At 38.1% G+C, this 25669-nt stretch overlaps 1 protein-coding gene across 2 annotated transcripts in view; it reads left to right on the forward strand.

Annotated features, from left to right (window-relative positions):
• The window catches only part of LRRC49 (leucine rich repeat containing 49), a 160745-nt gene that overhangs the window by 7207 nt on the left and 127869 nt on the right, over positions 1 to 25669 (forward strand). Inside the window, exons 4-8 of one of the 2 annotated variants that reach the window (XM_013059344.2) lie at positions 876 to 1073; positions 1424 to 1526; positions 5377 to 5580; positions 12177 to 12243; positions 20798 to 20941. In XM_013059344.2, the coding sequence (XP_012914798.1) occupies positions 876 to 1073; positions 1424 to 1526; positions 5377 to 5580; positions 12177 to 12243; positions 20798 to 20941 (716 nt within the window). The remainder of the gene's footprint in view (positions 1 to 875; positions 1074 to 1423; positions 1527 to 5376; positions 5581 to 12176; positions 12244 to 20797; positions 20942 to 25669) is intronic. The other variant, XM_004758321.3, reaches the window with a different exon arrangement.

The following is a 25669-nucleotide window of genomic DNA, read 5'->3' on the forward strand; positions in this document are numbered from 1 at the left end:
GTTTAAGCAGAAGAGCTCTGTGGTAACCACAGTTTCTGTTTTACTGCTTATTGCTCCTGTCAATATCAGTTGCTTCTTTCAGGAAATTTTCTCTTTATAGAAGAAAATATAGTAGATTTCCTCTGAGGTTCAAAGTGATCCCTTTGACCCATTACTCAAATATTATCTCATTTCTGGAACTTGGTAGCATCTCTTCTTGACAATTCTACATTCTTCTGGGTCCGTAGAATATACCTTAATATCTACCTTTCTATAAACCCGTCTTCTTCTTCTTCTTCTTCTTTTTTTTAAGATTTTATTTATTTATTTGACAGAGAGAGATCACAAGTAGGCAGAGGGGCAGACAGAGAGAGAGGGGGAAGCAGGCTCCCTGCCGAGCAGAGAGCCCAATGTGGGCCTCAATCCCAGGACTCTGAGATCATGACCTGAGCCGAAAGCAGAGGCTTAACCCACTGAGCCACCCAGGCACCCCAAACCCGTTTTCTTAACTGGAAAATAACTGTCACATTTATGTGGGAATATATAATAGATACTATTTTTTATTCTGTATTTTGTGTACATTGTTATGTATAGTCTATTAATTTCATATGTGTTTGCCAGTTAGATTGAAAGCTACTTAATGGTAGTCAGGATTATAGGACCAACAGCCTATAAACCTCATAGGAGTGTCATAGACCCTGTAGAGCCTAATTAACTAAAAATGAACAATATTTGGCCATATCCATTGGTCTCTACAATATTTTCTACTAATAGTGGCTGAACATACAAAAAAAAAAAAAGTGATACATCTGCTATCCAAAACTACTTTCTCTGTATTTCCAGTAGGAAAGTCATGTATTGTGTAGCTTTGTGATAAACTTTTTGATATTTTGAAGGAGATGGAAGAGTAATAAGCCCTTCGCCTCGTAATAAATCATCATGCATCTCATCCACAACAAACGTGACAGAACTATGTGGGCTGGAAATGAAAACTACCATGAGCTCCTTATCAGCATTTGGAGATTCTTCCATTCAGACACCTTCAAAGTCCAGAATCCGGCAGGGCTGTCATAGTGCTGGCCCAAATGTATCTGGTAATAAGGGACTATCATCTCAGCTTTAAGAAACTTAAACTTCAGTATTAGGAGTCAGCCTTATAACGGGGTAAAGATAGTACTAGAGTAGTTCTGTACTTTCAACCAATCTATAGGGCAAGGGAAAAATTATTTGGTATATACAGAACATGTAGTTTTAGGGTTGAGGAGGAAAGAAACTCAAATGTAGGAATTAATTTTAAGTGTAGAGAGGTATGGAAATTGTAGTTTCCAGAAAAGATATTTGTAGGTGCCAAAGTTCTCCAAATATAAGGTGACTTTAGTTTCAAGATTTTAAAGGTTTTTTTTTTTTTTCCTTAATCAAGTAATTTGTATATCCTTTTCAATAGGTGATCATATCCATCTGGCGAGCTCATCAATGCCATCATTCCCCATTCTGCAACGTTCTTCTGAAGAGAAAATTCTTTACTCAGACAGGTTGACCCTAGAAAGGTGAGGACAATTTCTTTTCTTTTTTTTTTGACCAGATAATACATAAATTACAAGATTGGAAAGATAGAAAAGGCTTTCTCTCTTTTCTTGCTCTCTAGCTCCCCAGTTCTCCCACATAGGTATTATCACTGTTCCAATTTTTTATTTATCCTTTCAGGAGTGTGGGGTGGGATTTTATAGCTGTGTAATGTAACAGAGCTTACCTATACCCTGAAAGAGTAGTATAGCAATTCTAGACTATGACATGGATTAAAATGGACTTTAGGATAGAAAAACTTACAGTATAGTCCTCATATGGGTCCTTTTGGGCCCTCTTGTACTGAGTTCCTGTTGCCTCACTGGCCTGAACTCATTTCTCCTTCATTCACTTTGCTGAAGTTACACCTGCCTCCTTGGTGCCACTTGAATACAGCAAGCATGCTTACACCTCAGAACTTCTGCACTCGATGTTCTCTTTGCAAAGAATGCTGTTCCCCCACATATCTGTAGGCTTACTCCCTAATCTCCTTCAGGTCTTTACTCAAATGTCATCATGTCAGGGATGACCTTCCTGAGCCATCATCTCCAGAGCTACATCCCTTCCACCTTGACACTCCCCAACCCCCTTCTCTGCCTCATTTTTCTTCTTAGCATGTATCACCCTCCAACATTTGTAGTATTTTACTTATCAAGTTGATCCTTTGTCTCCTCCTACTGGAATATAATCTCCCCAAACACTGGGAGAGTTTTTCAGTTTTGTGTCCTGAGCACCTAGAACAGAGCCTGGGACAAAAGAGACTAAAACATTTTGAACGGATGAATATATTTAAGATTTGATCCCTGGCTATAAATCTAGGAAGCCCTTTAACCCTCTTTACCCTGTCCTGGTATAGCCACTCTGGAAAAACAGTATGCAGGTTCCTCAAAAAGCTAAAAATAGGGCTACCCTATGACTCAGCTATTGCACTACTAGGTATTTACCCAAAGGAAACAAACATAGTGATTCAAAGGGACACATGCACCCCAATGTTCATAGCAGCAATGTCCACAATAGCCAAATTATAGAAAGGGCGCAGATATCAATCAACAGATGAATGGATAAAGATGTGGTATATATCTATCTATATCTATATATATGGAATATTTTATGTGTGTGTGCGTATCTATATCTATATATCTATATCTATCTCTCTATATATGATGGAATATTACTCAGCCATCAAAAAGAATGAAATCTTGCCATTTGCAATGACTTGAATGGAACTAAAATGTATTATGCTAAGCCAAATAAGTCAGTCAGAGAAAGACAAATACCATATGGTTTCACTCCTATGTGGGATTTAGGAAATGAAACAGGTGAACATAGGGGAAGGGAAAGAAAAATAAAATAAGAGGAAAACAGAGAAGGAGACAAACCATTAAGAGACTCTTAATTATAGAGAACAAACAAACTGAGGGCTGCTGGAGGGGAGGTTGGTGGGGGGCAGGGGTAATTGACTGATGGGCATTAAGGAGGACACTTGATATAATGAGCCCTGGCTGTTATATAAGACTAATGAATCACTAAATTCTGTCCCTGAAACTAATAATATGCTGTATGTTACCTAAATTGAATGTAAATAAAAAATAAAACGAAAATAAATCTAAGAAGCCCCTGACAATAGAATGGTGGATGAACATCCCTATCCTATCTTAGTGCTATAACCAGTCTAGGAAAACCATCACTGTTATGCATACCTTTAGCTTAGCAGTGCCTTTCCAAGAGCAGTTTTTGTTTGAATATTTTATTTATTTATTTGAGAGACAAAGAGTGAGCAAGAGAGAGAGAAGTGGAGCAGGGGCAGAGCGAGGGGAAGAAGCAGACTCTCCAGAGCTGTACAATGGGGCTTGATCCTGGGACTCCAGGATCATGATCTGAGCCTAAGGCAAATGCTTAACCGAGTGAGCCACCAAGGCACCCCCATTCAAGAACAAATTGTTAAGCCAACTTCTTACATTAGCATTGCACACCTGACAGTGAATTGTCTTAGACCATCTTTGTGTATAGTTGGGAAAATCTCTCTCGAGGGTGCAGTGTGTTGTATTGTAGGCGGAGCAGAGGGCGCTAACTCTCAGGACAGTTTCGTAGTATTGGTGTTTCAGCATCAAGTAGGAAATACGGAGGCACAGGTATTGTCCAATATACATCTGGTATTAGGGCCGAAGTGTAGCAACTCAGGGATTTTGTAGCCAGAATACTGCCCCTGCCCTGAGAAAGCTCTGGCTCATTGTGTGTGTGTGTTTGCTTATTTTACTACATGGCAGGAACTTAGGGGTTCAGGAGGTGGACAAGTGAGCTTGGGTCTTAGTCACCCAACTAAGTCGAGTTTCAAGACAAGTGAGACTTGGGTCTTAGTCACTCGATTTAGAATCTGAGAAAGTGACTTTATTTCAAGCTATAGTAACTTATATGAGAGGGAGGTCCGAGATTATTTATTTTCTGTTCTCGGTGATGACTGACTCAGAAATTGGATGAGCTAGAAGCTGGGGGTATTGGTAAGTTTAATTGAGAAACAGGAAGACTGAAGCAGGAAAAATGAGACAAAGTTTTTGTCTAAGCTGATAAATATATAAATTTTAAACTAGAATACTTGTCATATATTAATTTATAAGTTATAAGAGAAGGAAGAAATGTGATAGTATTGAATGCATGAAATGAATTCTAAATACTAAGTACACATTAAAACAATTCAACTATTGTCCATTATGTTTTACTTTTTCTTCTATTATAAACCAATTTTTTCCAGGGTCTGTGTTTTTAAACATCGTATCTTTGTCAACCGTTTGTATTCAGTCGTTTCTTTGTTCTAATCACATTTTCTCTATAAATGAGGACGATTCTGATCCCATTCACAAATTCACTCATGCTTGTAGAATTCTGATTAATTTTCTTTAAAGGTTATATTTGCTTGATTTTTACTAAAAGAAAATAGTTCTAGTCAGCCTCTCCATTAGAGTTGTCCACACACTGATCAAAGCAGCGACCTTTTCCTTGCACACTGTTGAAAACCTCAGAGTGGAATCACTCCTCTCTGGCCATTATAGTAGTGGAATTCTTAGAGCCCTGTACGTATTTACTTCACATGTAAGACATAACTTTTTGCATAATAGAGGCTTTCGTGTTTCAGATATAGCTGAAAGCTCATATTAGTAAGGTTTCATCCTATCCTATAGCATACTAACTGTTCTGAAAAGTCTAAAGTTAATGTTGAACATGTAAACATTCTTAAAATCTAAGCTTCTGGGAATATGTGTTATAAGGACTGCCTTCCTATTAATGGATTTCAGGGTAAAATTGTTTCCATCAAAGTGAACTGTAAGTGGCTGAATTTCTCGCTTTTCCTAACATGTCATCCAGCTTAAGAGTCTTATTTTGTGAGAGATCTGTGTATAAATTGTTGTGGTTTTTTTCTCCAGTGACTTAGTTGCCTGGGCAGTCTTTGTATCAGTGACTTGATGGCAAGGGCCTCTATTGCGTTATGTGACATGGCTCTTTGAATAATTTCAATTTTCAGAAGGTAGTTACATTGAGTGTTTTGTGGTGTTAAGCCAATTTTATGTGAAGTAATCTATATTGGAGATTTTTTTTAATAAAATGAGAGCTTAGACTTAATTTTCATAATTGCCCTTGTTGAAGTATATTGTCTTTAATAGAAATGATTTACAATTAGGTCTAGGATACTCAGTTCCTGGAGGCAAGAAGTGGTGCTTTTCATCTTTTTTTTCTCCTAACAGTGTGGGAGCACAAATATACTATTAATAATATTTGTAATAAAAAGAGGAAGCATGTTGTCACATTGAAACTTTATTCACTTTTTAAAATGTTTTCTAGGCAAAAGCTGACTGTGTGTCCTATCATTGATGGAGAAGAACACCTTCGTTTGTTGAACTTCCAACACAATTTTATAACTCGGATCCAAAATATTTCTAATCTACAGAGGCTAATATTCTTGGATTTATATGATAACCAAATTGAAGAAATCAGTGGGCTTTCTACTCTGAGATCCCTCCGTGTCCTTCTGCTGGGGAAAAACAGGTAATCTTTATAGAATAATAGATTTGTTTATTTACTTAGAGCTAATGTTGAGACTTCTGGTGTTTAGATACTCTTAAGAAACTGATAGATTGAAAAAAGATATAAATTGACTAAAATTTGGTAAGATTATTTGAATGAATTAAGATTCAGCCATATTTATTTTATGAGATTCAATTTGAGAGTCAAACCAAATAATATTTATTGAATATGTATTTTATTATTTCCATTGCTTCCCAGTGCCATATCTTAGGTGAAAGTAAATAGCAGACTTTGACCTTAACTTTATGTTTTCTTGGGCTATCTTGTAAGTGTGTGTACTCACTTTAGGCTTATGTGTGTTTCACCTATGGTTCCTCCCAGTGCTTGGCTGGGGTAGATATTTGGTATTTCATGTTTGTCACATCACTGATTAATTCTTGTTCAGATGGTGTTTTTGGTATATATTTAATATTACATCCTATATGAACTTGCTCAGTTCTTTTTGTAAGGCTCTATTATGTAGTGCAATTACACAATTTCTGACTAATTTCCTTGATACTCGTCTATGAGTTTTCTCTCCATTCTGTTTTGCTAGATGGCTTTGTGTCTACAAAGAAAGACTATTTAGTGAACTCCAAAAATGATTTTTATATTCTCAAATGATGAATTTTAGATATGGTATTATCCCCAGTATTATCCTCAGTTCCACTCCCTCCCACCTCCTCACTGATATAGCATGGATCTTGAATTTCCTCTTTATTCTCACTGGCCAGTGGTAACATAAGGAACTTTTTCCAAGATCATGCCCCAGAATCCTAGGCTCTTGTCTGTTCCCTGTGGTTTCTTGAAAGTTCCCAGCAATGTAGTTTATCAGCTATCCTTGGTTCAAGCGTTAAACTGAGCATTATGGTAGCTGGAGGGAATTTGGGGAAATTATAGGAGTATGGAGTCTTAGAGCATAATTGACCTCAGAGACCAGTTCTCTCATTTCATAGATGAAGAAATGGAGATGTAAAGGGACTTTGCAAGGTTAGATGTGTATAAACTGTACACCGTAGGAGTACCCCAGTGGGGCAATTTAGTAAGTAAGAAGTCAGCTTTTCATACATTTAAAGCATTACCTTCAAGGTGCTGCTCCCTGTTCTCTCTCCCACAGATTTCTTAACTAGTTCCTGATCCTTGGAGTTTTTTATTTGTTTATATTTATTCTTTAGCACAGTTGCTTTTATGCCTTCTTTTCAGGCCTGGAGTATTTCCTTGTAGCATTTTTAATCTCCTTTGCTAGTTTTGTTTTTTTTTTTTTAAGATTTTATTTATTTATTTGACAGACTGAGATCACAAGTAGGCAGAGAGGCAGGCAGAGAGAGAGGAGGAAGCAGTCTCGGAGCAGAGAGCCCGATGCAGGGCTTGATCCCAGGACCCTGGGATTGTGACCTGAGCCACCCAGGTGCTCCTCTCCTTTGCTAGTTTTAAACATAGTATCTAAGAGCTTCTCCTGGGTCCCAGTGTTTTAACTCAACTCTCAGTCTACTTTTCTTCCTGCTTCTACTTTGCAGCTTCTTAGGCTTCTTGGAAATGGCCTTTTAAAGTTTTTTTAAAAATAATTTGTGGCTCGGGGCACCTGGGTGGCTCAGTGGGTTAAAGCCTCTGCCTTCGGCTCAGCTCGTGATCCCAGCGTCCTGGGATTGAGCCCCACATCAGGCTCTCTGCTCAGTGGGGAGCCTGCTTTCTCCTCTCTCTCTGCCTGCCTCCCTACTTGTGATCTCTGTCAAATAAATAAATAAAATCTTAAAAAAAAAAAAACTCTTTAAAAAAAAATAATAATTTGTGGCTCAAGGACACCAGTCCATCTGAGCTTATGACCTTGCCAGAGTTCTCTTTGCTCCTCCAAGTCTAAGGGGCCTAATGCTGTTTTCTCTATCCTTACCTTGGTCAAGTAAAAGCAATCTAATGCAGTCTCTTCTTCCTCATTCTACTTCATCTTTTTGTTTGTTTTGTTTGTGTTTGGTCATATTTTACTTTATTTTTCACATAAAGAAAACAACCTTTCAGCAATTTTAGAGCTGTTAGTGTGCTCGAATAAAAAAGAAAGTCAGAAAAACAAGTTTCCATATTCTCCCCAAATGCGTATTTCTGAAGTATCAGAACAATGCAAATCTACCTCCTGTTCCTGGGTCAGCTCTGTGAGCTTTGAAGATCCATATCTAACCTGAGGCAGACCTTTAGTGAACTTCAGGCAAATCTAGCTGAGAAATGCTCCAGAAGAGAGGAGCTCATTTGCTACCCTGTCTCCCCAGGTTCCTTTAGGATGAACTGTTGCCCCCTGCTGGGCGAGTCCAGGAAGTTTTCTCCCTCTCACTTTGCAAAGCAGCACCATCTTTAGTCCAAGACAGTGGAACCAGATGTTAATATCCAGGGCTACCATATTCCTCCAAGTTCAAGCAGCTCCAACAAAGATTTCTATCCCAAAGCTAGAACACCTGTGCTCATATTCTGTATGTGAGGTTTACGTTGTTACCGAAGAACAACCAGCCCCTCTGTACCACTGTGCTGCTGAAGTTCTTGCCATCTCACTCTTCTGCTTTCTGTGTTCCTGTTTGTCCTTGTGAGAGCTTCTGGAGCCCTCAGGATCACAGACTAACAGGCAGAACTTCTTTGCATTTTTTTCTGATCACCCAGAACTATAGATCCCAAATCTCCACCAGGCTCTGGGATTCCATATTCCTTTCTGGTTGCTTTTTTGAAGGTTTCCACTTAAGGATTTGTCTCTAACACCTGAAAAGCCTAGCCTTCATATAGATTCTGCAGTGGGGTCCTTATGCAGGTCTCATTGTCATAATGTAGCCTGCAGAGGTGGTTTCTGATGCATGCCTGGGGATCTGTAAGTGCTGGTGTGATTGGTGAGCTTGTCTTTTCCTAATTTTAGTCCATTTAATGGGAGAACTTCCTTTTAAAAAACATCTTTCAGGTCATATTGAGAACTGACTAGGATTTAGCAGGTTCCTCAGATCAATACCTAATCTGACCAGTGGTCTCCTGGCCAACTGATACCTTCATCTGCCTCTGAATTCTTTAGAACTGGATCTTTTTCTTAGGTCATTTCAGGTGCTGGGGATAAGGAAGGAATCTATGGTAAAGGTAGTTCATGAAGACAAGACACCAAGATGTTTGGTTGGTCTTGGGTTTCACTGACACCAAGTGACTTACCTATTTTTTTCCCTATGCCCTTTCCTGGGCAATCCAAATCTGAAGTGAGAATAATATAGCCACTATGTGTCAAAGCTAAAAGAATGCTTGAAGTCCCAATATATAGGTAGTTTTTACTGGATAGCTTAACGGTATGTGAGGCCCTGGTGGAATTCTGTGGGAAAACTTACTGTACATGAAGGTCTATATGATTGAAGTACCTTAAAACTGCCCAGTTTCTGATAAATACAGAAACAGAATGCATTGATCCTCCAAATCAGAAAACTTTAGGCTGAGACAGTCTCTATCCCCCATGTATAATTTTCAAAATGTTAAAAGTAAAATTCTCAGACAAATGTAATTACAGGCCAATGTAATTATTATGTAATGTTGGTATATAACATTACAGAGTTTGGGCTATAATCACTAGTAAATAGTTAGATGATCCTTAGATAGGCTTGTTCACAGTGCTCTGATATGAACTGAAAGGACATGCACTCACTCCTTTGCCTTATTTCCAAATTTTGGTTATCTATGCTGAGTAGTACTCTTTCTTCTTCTTTCTCAAAGATTTTATTTATTTGAGAGAAAGAGAGATCATAAGCAGAGGGAAGGGGTAGAAGGAGAAGCAGACTCTGCTGAGCAGGGAGCCCTATGTGGGACTTGATCCCAGGACTCTGAGATCATGACCTACGCCGAAGGCAGAGGCTTTAACCCACTGAACCACCCAGACCCCAGCACTCTTTCTTCTATACTCACCATATCATAGTTTATAAAATTGGTTTTTATACCATGTGTTTTTCACTTGAATATATTTTATTATTTACATCTTCCCATATCATTAAATGTTCTTTGAAAAAACACATTTTTGAAAATATATTTTAAGTGTTATGTAATATAGACAGATGTGTAATAACTTATTTAATATTTCCCATGTGTTAGACATTTACATCGTGTCCCTCTCTCTCCTTTTTTTTTTTTTTTTTGCTGTGATAATGCTGCAATAACTATCCTCATCCATAAATCTTTGTCTGCGTCTCTGGTTATTTCCTTAGAATATGCTTTAGTATTTTCTAAGTAGGTGAGTTCGTCATCATGAAACTCATATGAAAGGAAAGTTGAGATTTGATGAAAGAGGTCATATTTTAAGGATAATAATTCTCAAAATGTGATCTCTGGCCCAGCCGCATCAGCACCACCCAGGAACATGTTAGAAATGCAAATGTTTAGACCCAGTCCCAGAAACTCTGGAGGGAGCTCAGCAACATATAATTTAGCCAGCCCTGCAGATGATTGTGATATTCAGGGAAGTTTGAGAACTACTGTTTTAGGGAATGTGAGCTTGGTAGTATCAAGGAGTTGCGTATAAGTCTCTCTAATAGCTGGGAGATCAGATTGCTGTTAGAGAGCATCACTCTTTCCTAAGCCATATTATTAGGGTATATTAATTTTCTCCAACTGTTCTAGGTATTTCAAGAGCAAAGCAGGTGAAGAACAACTATATTAACAGTTTTGTCTGTTTTCCTATCTGATAGTGTGGGATAAACTTGAGAAATTCTTTCAAAATACTAAGGAAAGGGACACCTGGGTGGCTTAGTCGGTTAAGCATCTGCCTTCAGCTCAGGTCATGATCCCCGGGTCCTGGGATTGAGTCCCATGTTGAGCTCCCTGCTCAGTGCGGAGCCTGCTTCTCCCTCTGCCTGCTGCCCCCCCTGCTTGTGCTCTCTCTCTCTCTTTTTCTGGGAAAAAACCCAATAAAATCTTTAAAAAATAAAATAAAATAAAATACTAAGGAAAAATAGGGATAGGAAGAACAAAAGATAAGATGGGGGTAGTGGTATGGTTGTGTGTGTATGTGAGAGAGAGAGAGAGAGAGAGAGGAGAGAAAAACTGTTGTCACATTGTGATGAGCCATAGTAGGTGTATGATAAATATTTTTATACACCCAATTGAATTAAATTGGTTATAGTGATAAAATTCTGGGTTTGTCAATGATGTAAGATGGCTTAGGTCACATGGAGATGGAAATTCTCGAAGTTTAAACTGGCATTGTGTTTGTGTGGCGATCAGCATGTATGAAATTTCAAGGAATGATCCAGGTTCTAGAACCGTTTAGGAAGGTGGAAATGGTTCTTTGAGGCAGTAAGCACTGACAGCAGAAATAAATAGTGATAGGCTGATGATGATCAAGGTAGATTACATGGGCTTCATTTCTGCCCTTTCTTTGCCATTGCTCCTTTCCCGCTACTGAATTATGGCAGTTGGAGAAAGTAGGATCTGTAGGAGAGGGAAATAGTTTTTGTTTTGTTTTGTTTGAACTGTCCAGTTGGAGGCAGTTGGATGGGTAAGGTAGCCAGAAAAGATAGGAATGAGGGAGACAATGGGTGGGCCCTAATCATTTAGGGATATAAGAGAAGGCATTTTAGAGATAAATTTTTTTTAGTTTAAGCTTCTCACAAGATGGCAAATCAGAAATTCCAAGTATTCAGAAACTGAGCAGGTCCAGTAGAAAACATTTAAGTGGCGTCTAATTAGTCTCTGATAAATAATCTTCTTCTGAATACTCTCGTATAAAAAACTCATCCATTTAGTTAGTATGTGTTTACTTATTCATTAAACAAATATTTCTTGGGTTCCTACTCAGTTCCAGTCCCTTTTATAACTGATGGGGATAGAGTAGAGAATATGTTGAAGCTCACAATTTGGTTTGAGGAAGGAGATCGTAAGAAGGTAAACACATAAACAATATAATTTTAGGCAAAGATAGGTGCAGTGAAGTCAATTAAAGCAGGGGAAGGAGAGAGTAATAGGGATAGGAAGTGAGAGTGAAGGATGCTAAGTTCCAGGTGAAGAATGTTGCGAAAGAAGGAGCAGTTAAGGATAAACACCTCAAGGCAGAAATGATCTTGTCAGGTTAGAGCTAGTAAGAAAGCCCCTGTGGCTAGAGCAGAGAGAGCCTGAGCCATGTTAGGAGATTAAGGCTGGAGGAAGAGTCAGCAGCCATAAGGTTTATGGGCTTGATAACTGAGGTAAGGAGTTTAGATCATATTCTGAAGGGAACCGCCTTAAATAAGTGCCTTGTCCTATGGTTCTTGGAAGTGGAATTGCTTTTGCCTAAAGATACAACTTTTAACCTGTCTTTGGGACATTTCCCCCAATGAGATTGCATCTTTAACATTATAATTAAGTCAATAGGAAGTATGTTTTTGTTTTATATTTATATATATAATATAATATATATTTATATATAATTACATGTAATCTCTCTATACATACATATTTATATAGATTTGTCTATACTGAGCTCTCTATATATCTGCCTACTTATCTATGGAGAGAAAGAGTAAATTAAAATGAGTTATGTATGCCTTAGCATGTATTGATTTACAATAAATATCATACATCCATTTCTATTCTATTTTGTTTTTCAGAATCAAGAGAATTTCAAATCTGGAGAACCTCAAAAGCTTAGATGTCCTGGACCTTCATGGAAATCAGGTATTGTAAAGCCCCTTTGTTTTTTTCTTTTCAGGAAAAAAGTCTAGGAAAGTTTGGTATCATAAAAGTAAGATTAGCTTACTGAGATTAATATATTTTGATTGAGTAACTGTAGTTTGTCCCTTTTTGCTATTGTAAGTTCCATGGAATGATTATATGAAAAATTTTTTTCTCCAGTTTATTATTGATGGACATTTGGGGCTGTTTCCTCTTGTTTGTTTGTTTTCTTTTAGGAATAGCACTTCTAAGAGCATTCTTGTATGGGTTCCTTCCACATATCATATGCATTCTAGGGTATAGTGTGTGTGTGTGTATATATATATATATATATATATATATATATATATTTATATATAGGTATAATTGTTTTCCAGAGTGGTTGTGCCAGTTTATACTCCCACCAGTAAGGCAGGATAAATCCTGTTGCTTCATATTCTTTTCAACATTTGGAATTGTTATCCTTCTTTTTTTTTATGACTCAAGGATTAATCAAGTCATACATGCAAAACATACTGCTAATTGCATTAGTGAAATATCTATGTAAAGTCATCCCACAATTCTACAACTGTCAATTTAAAAAAATGGTGTTCTAGTAGTTGAAGGTCCAACCTTATATTCTTGCCAGTATGTAAGTTGTACAGAACTTCATTAGCATGAGCACAGGTTTCCAGAACCTCACAGACCCAGAGGAAGATGGTTAGGCAGAGCAACAGGAAGTGTGTGTCCAGGGGGGTGAGACAAAGAGGAGGGTCAGCTTTAGTCGAGGTACCATGGTGGATCTGACAAGACAGGGATGTTAAGAAAGTTCATAGTTTAGGAATATCTAAAATATTTCAAAAACTGTGAAGTTGCAACACATCATTTTTGTACCTAGTTACTGGGAAACAAAGGAAAGTGCTTATTAGCTTTGAGTAAAGTAACAAGGAAACAGGAATGCACTTTTAACTAATCTACAAAAAAATTTCTAATACATTATCAGAAAGATTTTACAATACAGGGAGACAGTAAGAAGGGAGTCTATAAGAAAAGCACTAAGTTAGCAACTATAGAAATGACCAGTTCAAAGATTAAATGTCCAATTTCAGGAGGGATAGCAGGTCTATGACAAAGTCTAAAAGGATGATGATACCAATCTTTCCTCATCACTTACTGCATTTGACAGAGATTAACCTTTTAAAATTTTATCCATGACACTTTTACTCAGTTTAATTATGCTGTGTACAGTGTAGTGTAAATCAACCTCCACATTTTGTCAAAATAACTGTCTTCATTCTTTGATCACTTCCTGTGCTGCACACACCCCACCCGGTGCGCCCATGGCTAGACCAGATACTTCATCAGAGGGATGTGGAGTAAGAAGTCTGTTTAAAATCTCAGTAGTAGCATATACCCTAAGTTTTTTTTTTTTTTTAAAAATCTCACTATAGGAGTGCCTGAGTAGTGCAGTGAGTTGGGTATTCAACTCTTGGTTTCAGCTCAGGTTGTGAGATCGAACCCCGAGTGGGGCTCTATATTCAATGCAGTCTGCTTGAGATTCTCTTTTCCCTCTGCCCCTCCCCCACTCCCTAAAATAAAATAAACAAATATTTTTAAAAATTTCACTACCAAATAAAAAAGATTGGTCTAAAGAGTTTTGAGTCCTTATACTCATTTCTGTTATGATGTAAAGTCTAGTGTTAGGGAATGGATGCGGGCTGGTAAGTTACTGGTGTGCTAGATGGCACCATTTCATGGAGGAGGCTGTGCTGCTTTCTCATCAGAAACTAGTTAGGAAGTGTCTGCATTTCCAAACTTGAGACTCTGCAGTCTCTTCTTTCTTTTTTCTTAAGAAATAAAAATAAGAATTTTTTGGTAATGAACTATACCAAATGTGGCCAGAAAATATCTTTAGGTGTTAGGGTTTTAGGAGATTTGTATATTCTGCTTCATTCTTTTCTGTGATTTTCAGGTTTTATGATATAAACATGTCTTTTCTTTATTATGTTAAGTTAGTCACCATAGAGTACATCATTAATTTTTGATGTAGTGTTCAGTGATTCATTAGTTGTGGATAACACCCTGTGCTCATCACAACACGTGCCCTTCTTAACACCCATCACCTAGCTACCCTGTCCCTCCACCCTCTCCCCTCTGAAACCTTCAGTTTATTTCCCAGAGTCTATAGTCTCTCATTATTTTTCTCTCTCTCTGATTACCGCCCCCCTTCAGTTTTCCCTCCCTTCCCCAATGGTCCTCCGTGCTATTCCTTATGTTCCACATATGAGTGAAACCATATGATAATTGTCTTTCTCTGCTTGACTTATTTCACTTAGCATAATCACCTCCAGTTCCATCCATATCAGTGCAAATGATGGGTATTATCCTTTCTGATGACTGAGTAATATTCCATTGTATATATGGACCACATCTTTTTTTTTATTGTGTTATGTTAGTCACCGTAAAATACATCATTAGTTTTTGATGCAGTGTTCCAAGGTACCACATCTTTTTTATCCATCCATCTTTTGAAGGGCATCTTGGCTCCTTCCACAGTTTGGCTATTGTAGCCATTGCTGCTATGAACATTGGGGTGCATATGCCCCTTCTCTTCACGGATATCTTTCTATTTTCAAAGATACATCTGTATCTTTGTGGTAAATACCGAGTAGTGCAATTTCTGGGTCATAGGGTAGCTCTATGTTTAACTTTTTGAGGACCCTGCCTACTGTTTTCCTGCAGTCTGTTCTTAATGACAGAGATCTTGAATGACTTAATGCCTAGTGTTTTCAGCACAGCAGTACAACTTAGTTCACAAGCTATTTTGGCAACTCTTAATCCGAGCAAGAATAGGAGCTCTTGAAAAATAAGGCTTTAAGAAAGCTTGCCATTTTAGGGCTAAATTTTACTATAAGGTGAAAGTTTGAATACTTACACTTTAAACAAATAAAACCTAAAAATGACTGATTCATTTGAAATGGTTTTATGGAAAAAGTAATCTGTAACAAAAACTTGGCACCATGTGCAAAGGCTCCCATTTTTGAACAAAGCATATAGTTTCCAAGGTGGACAGGGCAGGAGAAACGCCCAGACATTTACAGCAACAGGCATTTTCTCTTCCTCTTCTTGACTGGAGGAGGGCAGAGAACCCCTGAAGATCTTCATCCAACATTGTCTTGAGCCCTCACTGTGTGAGAGCCAAGCACTTTAGTGTTTTCCAGCACCCATGTCCTTAGCGATGGTCAAACCTCATGGCTAGGTGATGGGAATCGGCTTCTTCTCCTGCAGTTGCTCAATCACATCTTTATTGTCCTTGAGATCAAGTTTGACTCCACCAGGATGAAGGGGTGTTGGGACAGTGGTGCCATATTTTAGGGTACCCATGCTTGAACATTTTCAAATGATGCAGGGCTCACGAGAGAAGAGCAAATTAAGACCACATCTGTTTGTGGATAGGATAAGGGACATAATCGATCATTATATTGTCTAGCTGTATCCCATAAGCCCAGATTCACCCGTTTTCCATCTACCATAACGTTGGCAGAATAATTGTCAGAGGCAGTGGGGATGTATTCTCCTGGGAATTATTGGTTTAACCAAGTGGTGGGCAACTTTGACCTGCAGCTACGTTTCCCACCACCACACACTTGGTGGCTGCATCTGAGCCACTGGCTGGGCTGCTGTGGCGTCAGGGCACTGAGGCAAGAAGTGGCAGGCTTGGGGCACGGGGGGCCAGGGCTGCTGTCCAAACCACATTGCCCTCTCCGAAGGGAAGGCAGAGTCAGCAGCGGCCACCACCCAAAGCTCTGGAATTGTCATACTTCTTAATTTTTGTCAGTTAAAATGGTATAAATAATGTCTCTTTGTGTTTTGTCTGCCTCTATGTCTGTCTACCTGAATTTTTCTATCTGGTTTGTTATGTTTCCCCTTCTTCTCTCTTAGAGCCTCTTGGCTATTTTTTGGTCCTTTGCTCTTCCATTGAAATATTTGTCTTTGAAATGTATTTATTTAAGACCAGCTACATGAGCTACATACTCATGCAGAAGGTAGTGCCTCTCTTGAGGTGGTAAGTGTACATTCTGGGGTGCTCTGGAGTCCCTACCTGTTGAACCACCTGCAGTCAGTCAAGTGCAAACTTCAGTATGATCTCTCTAGGCTTTCTAACAGCTGTGAGTCCCAATCGTTTTGGTGAAAAGCTAATTAATGAATGAAAACCTTGATACATCTAGATAGACCACATTTGCTAGGTTCTAATCTCACCCAGCCCCATCTGTGTGTGTCTGTATGTGCACAGAATGGGAGGAATGTTGGTAGCCTGGGAATTGTCCACCTCTGCAGGCTGGTTAGTGTCACTCTAGTAGAGAAGTTACCCAGTGAGGTAAGGCTGGAAGGGGAAGAAGAATTAAGAGTTTGTCAGTAAAAGAACATCATATGCAAAAGCACTGAGACTAAAAACAACAGGGTATTTTTTACTGCTTGAGAATTTAGCGCATGTTGAAGAACAGTGAGAAATGAGGGGAGAGAAAAGGAAAGGCCAGATTGTGGAGGGCTTTGTATGCCACACCTGAGGAATTGCTATTCTGTCTTGTAGCCCACTATTTTTATTTTTTTTATTTACGGTTTTTCATTTTTTTTGGTAGCCCACTATTTTTAAAACTATTCATAACTAATTGCAGCATTTTATGGTAAAACTTTTTTCAAGTTTATTTTAAAATGTATATATATAATTAAACATATTTATGTAGCTTTCACATTATAATATACCTTTAAGAATTCATTTATTTATTTATTATTTTATTTTATTTTATTTATTTTTTTAGAGCAAGAGTTGGGGTGAGAGGCAGAGGGAGAAAAAGAGATATTCTTAAGAAGGCTCCATCGCAGGGCTCAATCTCAGAACCCTGAGATCATGACCTGAATGGAACTAAACCATCCAGATGCCCCCACCTTTAAGAATTCATGGGCGTTACACAAGATCTCTGAGGGATTCCGGTATATGACTAACATATCACTTGATCCATATGTGATGTGTGGGAATTATTTACCACCATTATGTTGATAAAAAAATGCTCTATTCCTTGTTAGCTGATCTGTGTTATGTCATATAATTTCAGCTTTGTGTTTGCACTTATTCCATGTGTTGAGATTAAATATTTGTACCACACAAATTATTTCTCAAGGCTCTATAACTACAAGAAGGAAGCTTTACATGAAAATCCATGTCTTGTTTCAAAATATCTAAATCCATTCAGCAGAAATTTAGAATATTTCAAAGCAAAGATAGCATTGGTAACCTCGGGCTTCTAAAAAGTCAGGAGATAAACTATTCAACATCAAACAATGTCCAATTCTTTAAAAAAAAAAAAAAAAGCATCAGGTAGTGAAAAACCTAAAAAAATTAAGTGAATATTTTTTGTTTTCAGAGTTTACTTTCATCAGAAATAAAAATGATACTTGGTGTACATTGTGAAATAAACATAATTGGTTTATGGATGTGGAAATTGTCTGAGGAATGATAATAGTGTTCAGGAGATAGATTGGTGGATGGAAAGAGTGGGAGGAAAGTTAAACTGGAGCTAGAACAGCTGAGAGACTAATCCAATAATCTTTGTGAAAAGTGATGGTGGCTTGACCTGAAGTAGTAACGATAGGGATTTAATAAGGGGACAGATTGGATAAATATTTAAAAAGTGGAAACATCAATGGGACACCTGGGTGGCTCAGTTGGTTAAGTGTCTGCCTTCGGCTCAGGTCATGATCCCAGGGTCTTGGGATCGAGTCCTACATCAGTCTCCCTGCTCATTGGGGAGCTGGCTTCCCCTTTTCCTTCAGCCTGCCTCTCTGCCTACTTGTGCTTTTTCTCCCTCGTCAAATAAATCAATAAAATCTTAAAAAAAAATGGAAACATCAAGATTTAGCAATTAATTATATCTGAATAGTGAGGAATACAGAGGAATCTGAGAGGTCACCTCTCAAATTCTGAGGTAGATTTGTTTTGGTCTTCCAGAATTCGTTCTCTCGGTGAAAGCTTACTTTAACATGGACACAAATGTGCTTCAGGAAGGATCTGTTCTTTCAAGGCCATTTTTTCCTTCAGGGAGAGCTTGCCCTTTCTGTGACCGCTTGACTGAAAGCAGACATTTGCCCTTTCAGCATTGCTGACTCAGAAGGTTGTCTTTATCCAGACAGAGCAGTCTGGGTTACTCTTACACATAAAGAGGAGCCTGGAGTATCCAGCTTTCCTAGGTGTATTGAGAAGCCATGCAGTCTCCTGGAGACCCTCTCTCTGATCAGTATGGTGTATGATTGGGCTTTCCGACATTCCCATCATTTCTTCTTGCTGTGAAGTTTATTAACTAATCAAAAGCTGTACTCTCACCCCACGTCACCTTTTGCCTGAAATTTTTACCATTCCCCGTGACTTTGTCCCCGACTGCAATGCATAATAGGCTCAGTCAGATACATTGCTGACTATTCTGCCCTATCTGATTGCAAACCAAAAAGCTGAACGATATCCCCAGTGATTTTTTAAAACTTACATCTTGATACCCATATTTTAAAATTAATAATGTTCCTTTTCAGAGTTACCAAACTAAATAAAAGGTAACTCTACAATGCCTACAATGTCAGCATTCTAATTATCAGTCCCACTAGGACCAAAGAATTAGAGAAAGGTAGTTTTCTGCAAGAAATGCCCAAGGTTTAGTACCAGAAGGGGGAAGACTTAATTATGTATGTCATCTAACAATTATGCCCCTTCATTCTATATATTTTTATCTTTCCTGTTCTCAGGAAAGTTTCATGGTGTCTGTTTTGCTTTTTGCTGATTCCATACATTTAAAATTCTGTCACTTATTTAGTTTTGAAATGCTTTTGTCCACATCTCATTGTACGTAGTTCTATCATCTTCAGATATGGATAACCTTGTTTCTTCTTTGACAGCTTTCACTGATTTCATTTTACATTAGTTAGATCAAAATCTTAGGACAAATTTTAAAGCATAGTCAGATGTTTATAATAAACATAGGTTTATAATAATATAGTTTATAATAATTTATAATAAACATAGGTTTATAATAAACATAGGTTTTCCCTTTTGAACCTAGATGGAATCTAGATGGTATTTCTTGAATGTAAGAGAAGGTCCAATAACAACATACAAACTGGATTATAAATCTAAGAAAACATACTTTTAGCTGACATCTGCTTTGGAATGTTGAATAAAAAATTGCAGATTTTTTTCTCATCTGTACTGGGCAGATAGTACAGATGAGAAAGTTAACCTCTAGTGATTGTGGTAACTTTTTTTAATGTTTGGAAGAAAAGTGTTATATACCTTACTCATTGTTAACTTAAGTAGTTGGGTGACGAAGTCCCCTGCAAGGACCCCTACTTACGTGTCCTAGAGAACCACTGCACTGTGCTTGCGCGGTTACACTGGCAGGGCTTAAAATCCTGTTGTGCTCTCATCAGTTCATAGGCATAGCTTTTCCTTACCCCACCTTGTGGTGCAACTCAGAGCTCCTCTGCTGCGGGCCAGAGACTATGTGCACATGCCTATTCCATGACTCAAGTCCTCTTGTTCTGAACAATTAATGTCTATCATATTGAACTCTGGCTACACGTTATCTGTCTCTTCTCTTAAGCACTTTCACTAATAAAGAATATCCACCCTCCATCTCCACTTGGGATTCTAGTTTGTTGTATCTTTTCCATTTAGACTCTTGACGGCTTTCAGGATCCTGCAGTATAAATGGAGAGAACAAGGAGGGTGTGGTAGCATTCCTTTTCCTTGCCTTTTCTCTCAGAGGGCTGTCTTGCTTGGTCAAAATATTGTGAGCTTTGGCCTTGAGCTTGCAGTAAGTTTTTATTTGGCAGTAGTATGTATAGCTCTTGTCACCTTTTTTTTTTTTTTTTTTTTAGATTTTATTTATTTATTTGACAGAGAGAGGGAGAGACAGCAAGAGAGGGAACATAAGCAGGAGGAGTTGGAGAGGGAGAAGCAGGCTCCCTGTGAGGCTCAATCCCATGATCCTGAGATCATGACCTGAGCTTAACGACTGAGCCACCCAGGTGCCTTTAGCTCTTGTCACTTTCATCTGGACCTGGCAATTAGAGATGCCCCAAGGATGGACTTATTGACTATTTGATAAAATTTACTGCAAATATTTACTATGGTGAAATTATAAAATACGTACCTTTATTTAATTTTCACAAGTTAAATGACTTCTTATCTATAACAGAGAAACTTGGAAATGCATTTTTTAAAAGATTTTATTTATTTATTTGAGATAATGAGAGCATGAGAGCAGGGTGAGGGCCAAAGAGAGAAGAAGGCTCCCCACCAACCAGGGAACCTGATGTGGGTCTTGATCCTGAGACTCTGGGATCATGATGTGAGCCAAAGACAGAGGCTTAACCGACTGAGCCACCCAGGTGCCCCTGGAAATACATTTTTAATTGTCTTCATGTAAACCTGTCACTGAATCCAGTGACTATGTATTTTATTTTTAGGGTTTTTATAACATGCATATCTATGACAATGCTTGCTAATTATCTCTTTCTCATTTTTTAACAGATTACCAAAATTGAAAATGTCAGTCATTTGTGTGATTTGAGAGTTTTAAATCTTGCTAGGAACCTTTTAAGTCACGTTGATAATCTCAGTGGTCTGGATTCACTAACTGAACTTAACCTGCGACATAATCAAATCACATTTGTGGTGAGTATTAAAACAGAATCGATATGTGATCTCTGCCTTTTCTTCTAAGGAAATGAAATAAATGTTATGGTATTATTTTATGTAAAGTAAGAATCTACAGTAACTCAGTTCTTTTCTGAATTTAATTGTGCATATAATTATTAAGCCTTATGTTTTGATTTGGGAAATGTTAAGGTGTTTTTCATTTTAGAAGATAAATGTAAAATTAGAAACAGAAGTATTATCAATAAATGCATTAGCTAATATAAATGAGTAGTGAATTCTTTCCTGTTTTATCATGGTAATAGAATTAATAAGAAAGAAGGTTATTGGTAACTTTAGGTTGATAAATTGTTGTACCAGGAGGGAAAAGGCTCAGAGAGGAGAAGCCAAGGGCTGTGAAGACATACATAAATATCATTTCCTTTGCAGGGTTGACAGAGGCAGGCTAGTATAGTAGAAAAAGCATTGCATTGGGCATCAGAGACCTTGTTCTGGTCACAGCTTCATCTCTCATTAGCTGGGTGACCTTGGGTAAATTGTTAACTCTCTAAGCATCAGTTTACTTTTTTCTAAAGTGAGGGTCTTGGGCTAGATTATTTCTAGGATCCTTTTTAGTTTGTTGAATCTGAAGAAAGACGTTAACATGGTCAGGAGCTGGCATGTGAGCAGGAGGAAACAAGTTTCCACTGTGGGGACAAAACTACAGGAAGGCCACTTTGGAACTCTGAAGACAAACTTCATTAGATTTATAGCTTTACTCAAGTTCAGCAATGAAATAAGAGCCTGATGCTCAGGTATCTTGTACTTGTGCACATGCGAGGAGCACTAGTAGTAGCTTAAAAAATTAATTTATTTGTCAGAGAGAGAGAGATATGCAAGCAGGGGGAGTGGCAGGTGGAAGGAGAAGCAGGCTGAGCAAGGAGCCCGATGAGCAAGAAGCCCGATGTGGGACTCAATCCCAGGACCCTGGGATCATGACCCAAGACAAACACAGCCACTTAACAAACTGAGCCATCCAGGCATCCCTAGAAATAGGACTTTTGACTGTATTATGTGATACAGACTGAGAAGACTTCTAATGATAAAAACAAACATTTTTTTTAAACAAGCTTCTTTTCTTTACATGCAATAGAAAAGTACTAGGTTCTCTCTGTATATCATTCAACTAAAATCTAACTCTTTATAAAGGTACAATCTAACTCTTAACTTCTTTGAGACATTGAGTTCCTTAGTAAATAATTAAGTGTAATATAAATGGTATACTTGGAAAGGTTGAGGGACAGATGATGCCTTATCTCTAGGCCTCATTGTACAGATTGGTTTCATTTTGAAGTTTTCCCAGAAAAATAAGAGCTCAGTAATGCTCACATCTTCTAGGAGGTTGGGATAATTTCAGAACCTTTTCTATGAAATGGATTTATTCCAGAGCCCCTAAATTCTGTCAGGCCCTATCCAGATTGGATTTAAATATTAGAAATGGCTTGTTTATTTTAAAAAACCTCCAGATTGAGTCAATCTTTTACATTGCTGAGTGTCTAGGAGCGGCTCAGGCTGGTGATCTATCCTCAGGACCTTGGGTATGATAAGAACTCAAAAAGCTTTGGTAGAGTGGGGCACAGAAATCTATTGACTTTTGCATATTCCCGTCTGTGTTCTTTCGTTTGGAAAGTACATAATGTGTATCCAGGAAATTGCTTACTGAATTTCCCAGTGAGTATTATGTCTGACCATTACTGTTACAGTTTAGGCAGCAGCCAACATCTATGGAAAAGGAAATTGTATTAACTTCTAAAAGTTACAAAGATTTAGTAAATATGATGCATATGGTGTCATCGTGATGATAGGTACCATGCATATGAATTTATGGGAAATTTGAATATACATGTAAGGTTACATAAGACTGGATGTAACTTTTGTTTCTTTTTCAAAGCATCCTTCCCTAAAACAGCCAAGAGACTTTTAAAACTGAGGGTTCTTTTTTTTTTTTTTCTTCTTCAGTGCCTCTTCATTTCTCTAGGGTCAGTTATCACACTTTTTCTTTCATTCTGTTTTTTTCTTTCACGATTTTCATTTTACTCAGTGGCTGGTAATCCTTAGATGAACGACTGTGTTAAGTAGTGACTGGATCTCCTGCGCAGCTGAACAGGTCTTTTTAACTCCAAGATCTCTCCCTAAAATGATCACTGGATTTGTGTAAGTTGTCGAATCCCACACATTGGCAGGCTTCCCTTTAGAGTGAGTGGAAGGGAAAAGGGAGGCTCACTCTGTAATTGCCAAAATAAGAGAATGGCTATTTGGGGGATAGAAGGACTTTACTATCTTCTGTGTGGGATGACACTGCCATTCTTTTCTGCCTCCGGTTCGAATGTAGCAGTTATTAGCCGTCTCCATGGCTAAAACTCCCACGTGCTCCATCCTTCCTTGTCAGATGCTCTCATGTTGTTGAGAGAACAGATCCTGAAGCTCTGGCTGAGGCTTTCTGCAGCTGGCTGCTCCGTCCACTGCCTGTGTGTGTGCATGACAGGGGTGGGAGTGGGCTGAGGCAGGGGTGGGTTTGCTGCTGCTCCGGGAAGAACAGTGGAGTAGACAGACTTTTCATTACACATCTACTTGCTTAGCCACAGTTAACCACCGTCCACTTCTGCTCTCTACGTGTTCTGAGTGTGAGCACCAAATAAAACGGCATTCTGTAGGAGAGGACTGCAGACGCTGCCGGCCAGCATGTCTCTTTCCAGTTCCGAGCTGTGGTTTTGTCTGGGGTTATCGCTAGTAAGATCCTGTCTGCTTGCCAGCTTCCTGAAATTCATCCAAACTGTGGGATCTCTTAAAGATGACTCTCTTGTTTTTAGCATTTCCCTGGGTTTACTCATTTTGTGTGTTTCTTTGCTTTGCCCATCAAATCTTATAGAAGAGATTAAACAAATGCATTACCCACTTCATTTTCTTATCAGAAAACTTGTCTGTTTTTGATGTAGAAAAGTTTTTGTTTGCTTGTTTGCTTATTGTAGTTTAAAGTCACTGATCTTTTTCTGGGAGATTTTACAAATTTCAAACCAAGTGCCTTTTTTTGTTTATATGGTAGCTTTCCCTTTTAAACAATTGTGAAACATTTCAGACAGTCTGAAAAGAATGGGAAATAGTATTACCAACATGTGTGTATATCTACCAATCAACTTAATAAATAAAAATCCTTCAAATATAGTTAAGGCCTAGTGTATAACCCTCCCCCATCACATTCCCTCCCTCCTTTGCAGAGGTAAGCACAATTCTGAGTATAGTGCTTATTCCAATGCATGTTGGTTTCCTTTTCCATATATGTATGTACCCCTCCCTAAACAATATCAAGTAATTTTTTTGTATGCTTTTGAACATTCTTTTAAATGTTCATCATACTGTACATGTTTTCTGTAAGTCGCTTTTATTAACATGCTTTGAGATTTGTCTGTGTTGTTATCTGTAGCTCTGGTTCACTAATTTTCATTGTATGATTGTAATTAACCATTCTACTTATGCACAGTGGTATTTCCAATTTTTAATTTTTTAAAAAAAGATTTTATTTATTTATTTGACAGAGAAAGATTACAAGTAGGCAGAGAGGCAGGCAGAGAGAGAGGAGAAAGCAGGCTCCCCGCAGAGCAGAGAGTCTGATGCGGGGCTCAATCCCAGGATCCTGGGATCATGACCTGAGCTGAAGGCAGAGGCTTAACCCATGAGCCACCCAGGCGCCCCTCCAATTTTTAATTATTAAAAAATATCACAAATAACATTTATGTACATGTCTTTTGGTGAATAGGCATAATAGTTTCTCTGGGACAGTGGCTTTCAGACCATAGTCTATGGTAATAAATAAAATTTACATTAAAGTCCAGTTATTAAATACTCAGCTATTAAATATTTATATGGGTAAGTTATAAATGATAGAAGCAGACATTTCATGAAGCTGTATCTGCCCTTGATCTTCTATCAAAGATGTTGGTCTCAACCTACTGAATTGATTTTTTTTTTAAAAAGATTTTGTTTTTTTATTTGACAGAGAGAGAGAGAGAGAGAGCACAAGTAGGCAGAGTGGCAGGCAGAGGGAGAGGGAGAAGCAGGCTCTCCACTGAATAGGGAACCCGATGTGGATCTCAATCCCAGGACCCTGGGATCATGACTTGAGCCAAAGGCAGCAGCTTAACCGACTGAGCCACCCAAGCGCCCCCGAATTGATTTCTTGACCAATGAAAAGTTGATTGCAACCTGTATTTGGCAAACAGTGCTCAATGGAAGAGCTTGGGAGAGGCATTGCTGAATCCAGGATTATGCTCATTTTGTTTTATTAGATATCATCAAGTTTTGTCCAAAACTTGATATAAAAATTTGGTACAACCAAATTACATTTCTATCAGCTTTACCTGGGAGTTCCTTTAACTTCACATTTTTGCTGATACCTGATACTGTCAGACCTTTTATTTTTTGCCAGTCTTTTAACTATGAAATTATATGGCATTGAGATTTTAATATGAATTTCCAGTGAGGCTGAATGCCTTTCATCTTTTTTCTTTTGTGATAAGAGATTGTCTCTCATTTAGAGTGCCTGAATAGTCTTATCCTTTGCCCATTATAATTGCAGGCTTTTTTTTTTCTTTTTCCTCTTGATCAGTGGTATTTCTTTTGTTTCTTCTATATTTTGAGGAAGAGAAGTAAAAATCATCAATAGTTTTCTTTATTGTTTATGGTGTTTTTGTTTGAAACTACTTCTTTTAA

Source organism: Mustela putorius, unplaced genomic scaffold (genome assembly GCF_011764305.1).
Source record: "Mustela putorius furo isolate JIRA1106 unplaced genomic scaffold, ASM1176430v1.1 tig00537243_pilon_pilon_pilon, whole genome shotgun sequence".
Lineage (NCBI taxonomy): Eukaryota > Metazoa > Chordata > Mammalia > Carnivora > Mustelidae > Mustela > Mustela putorius.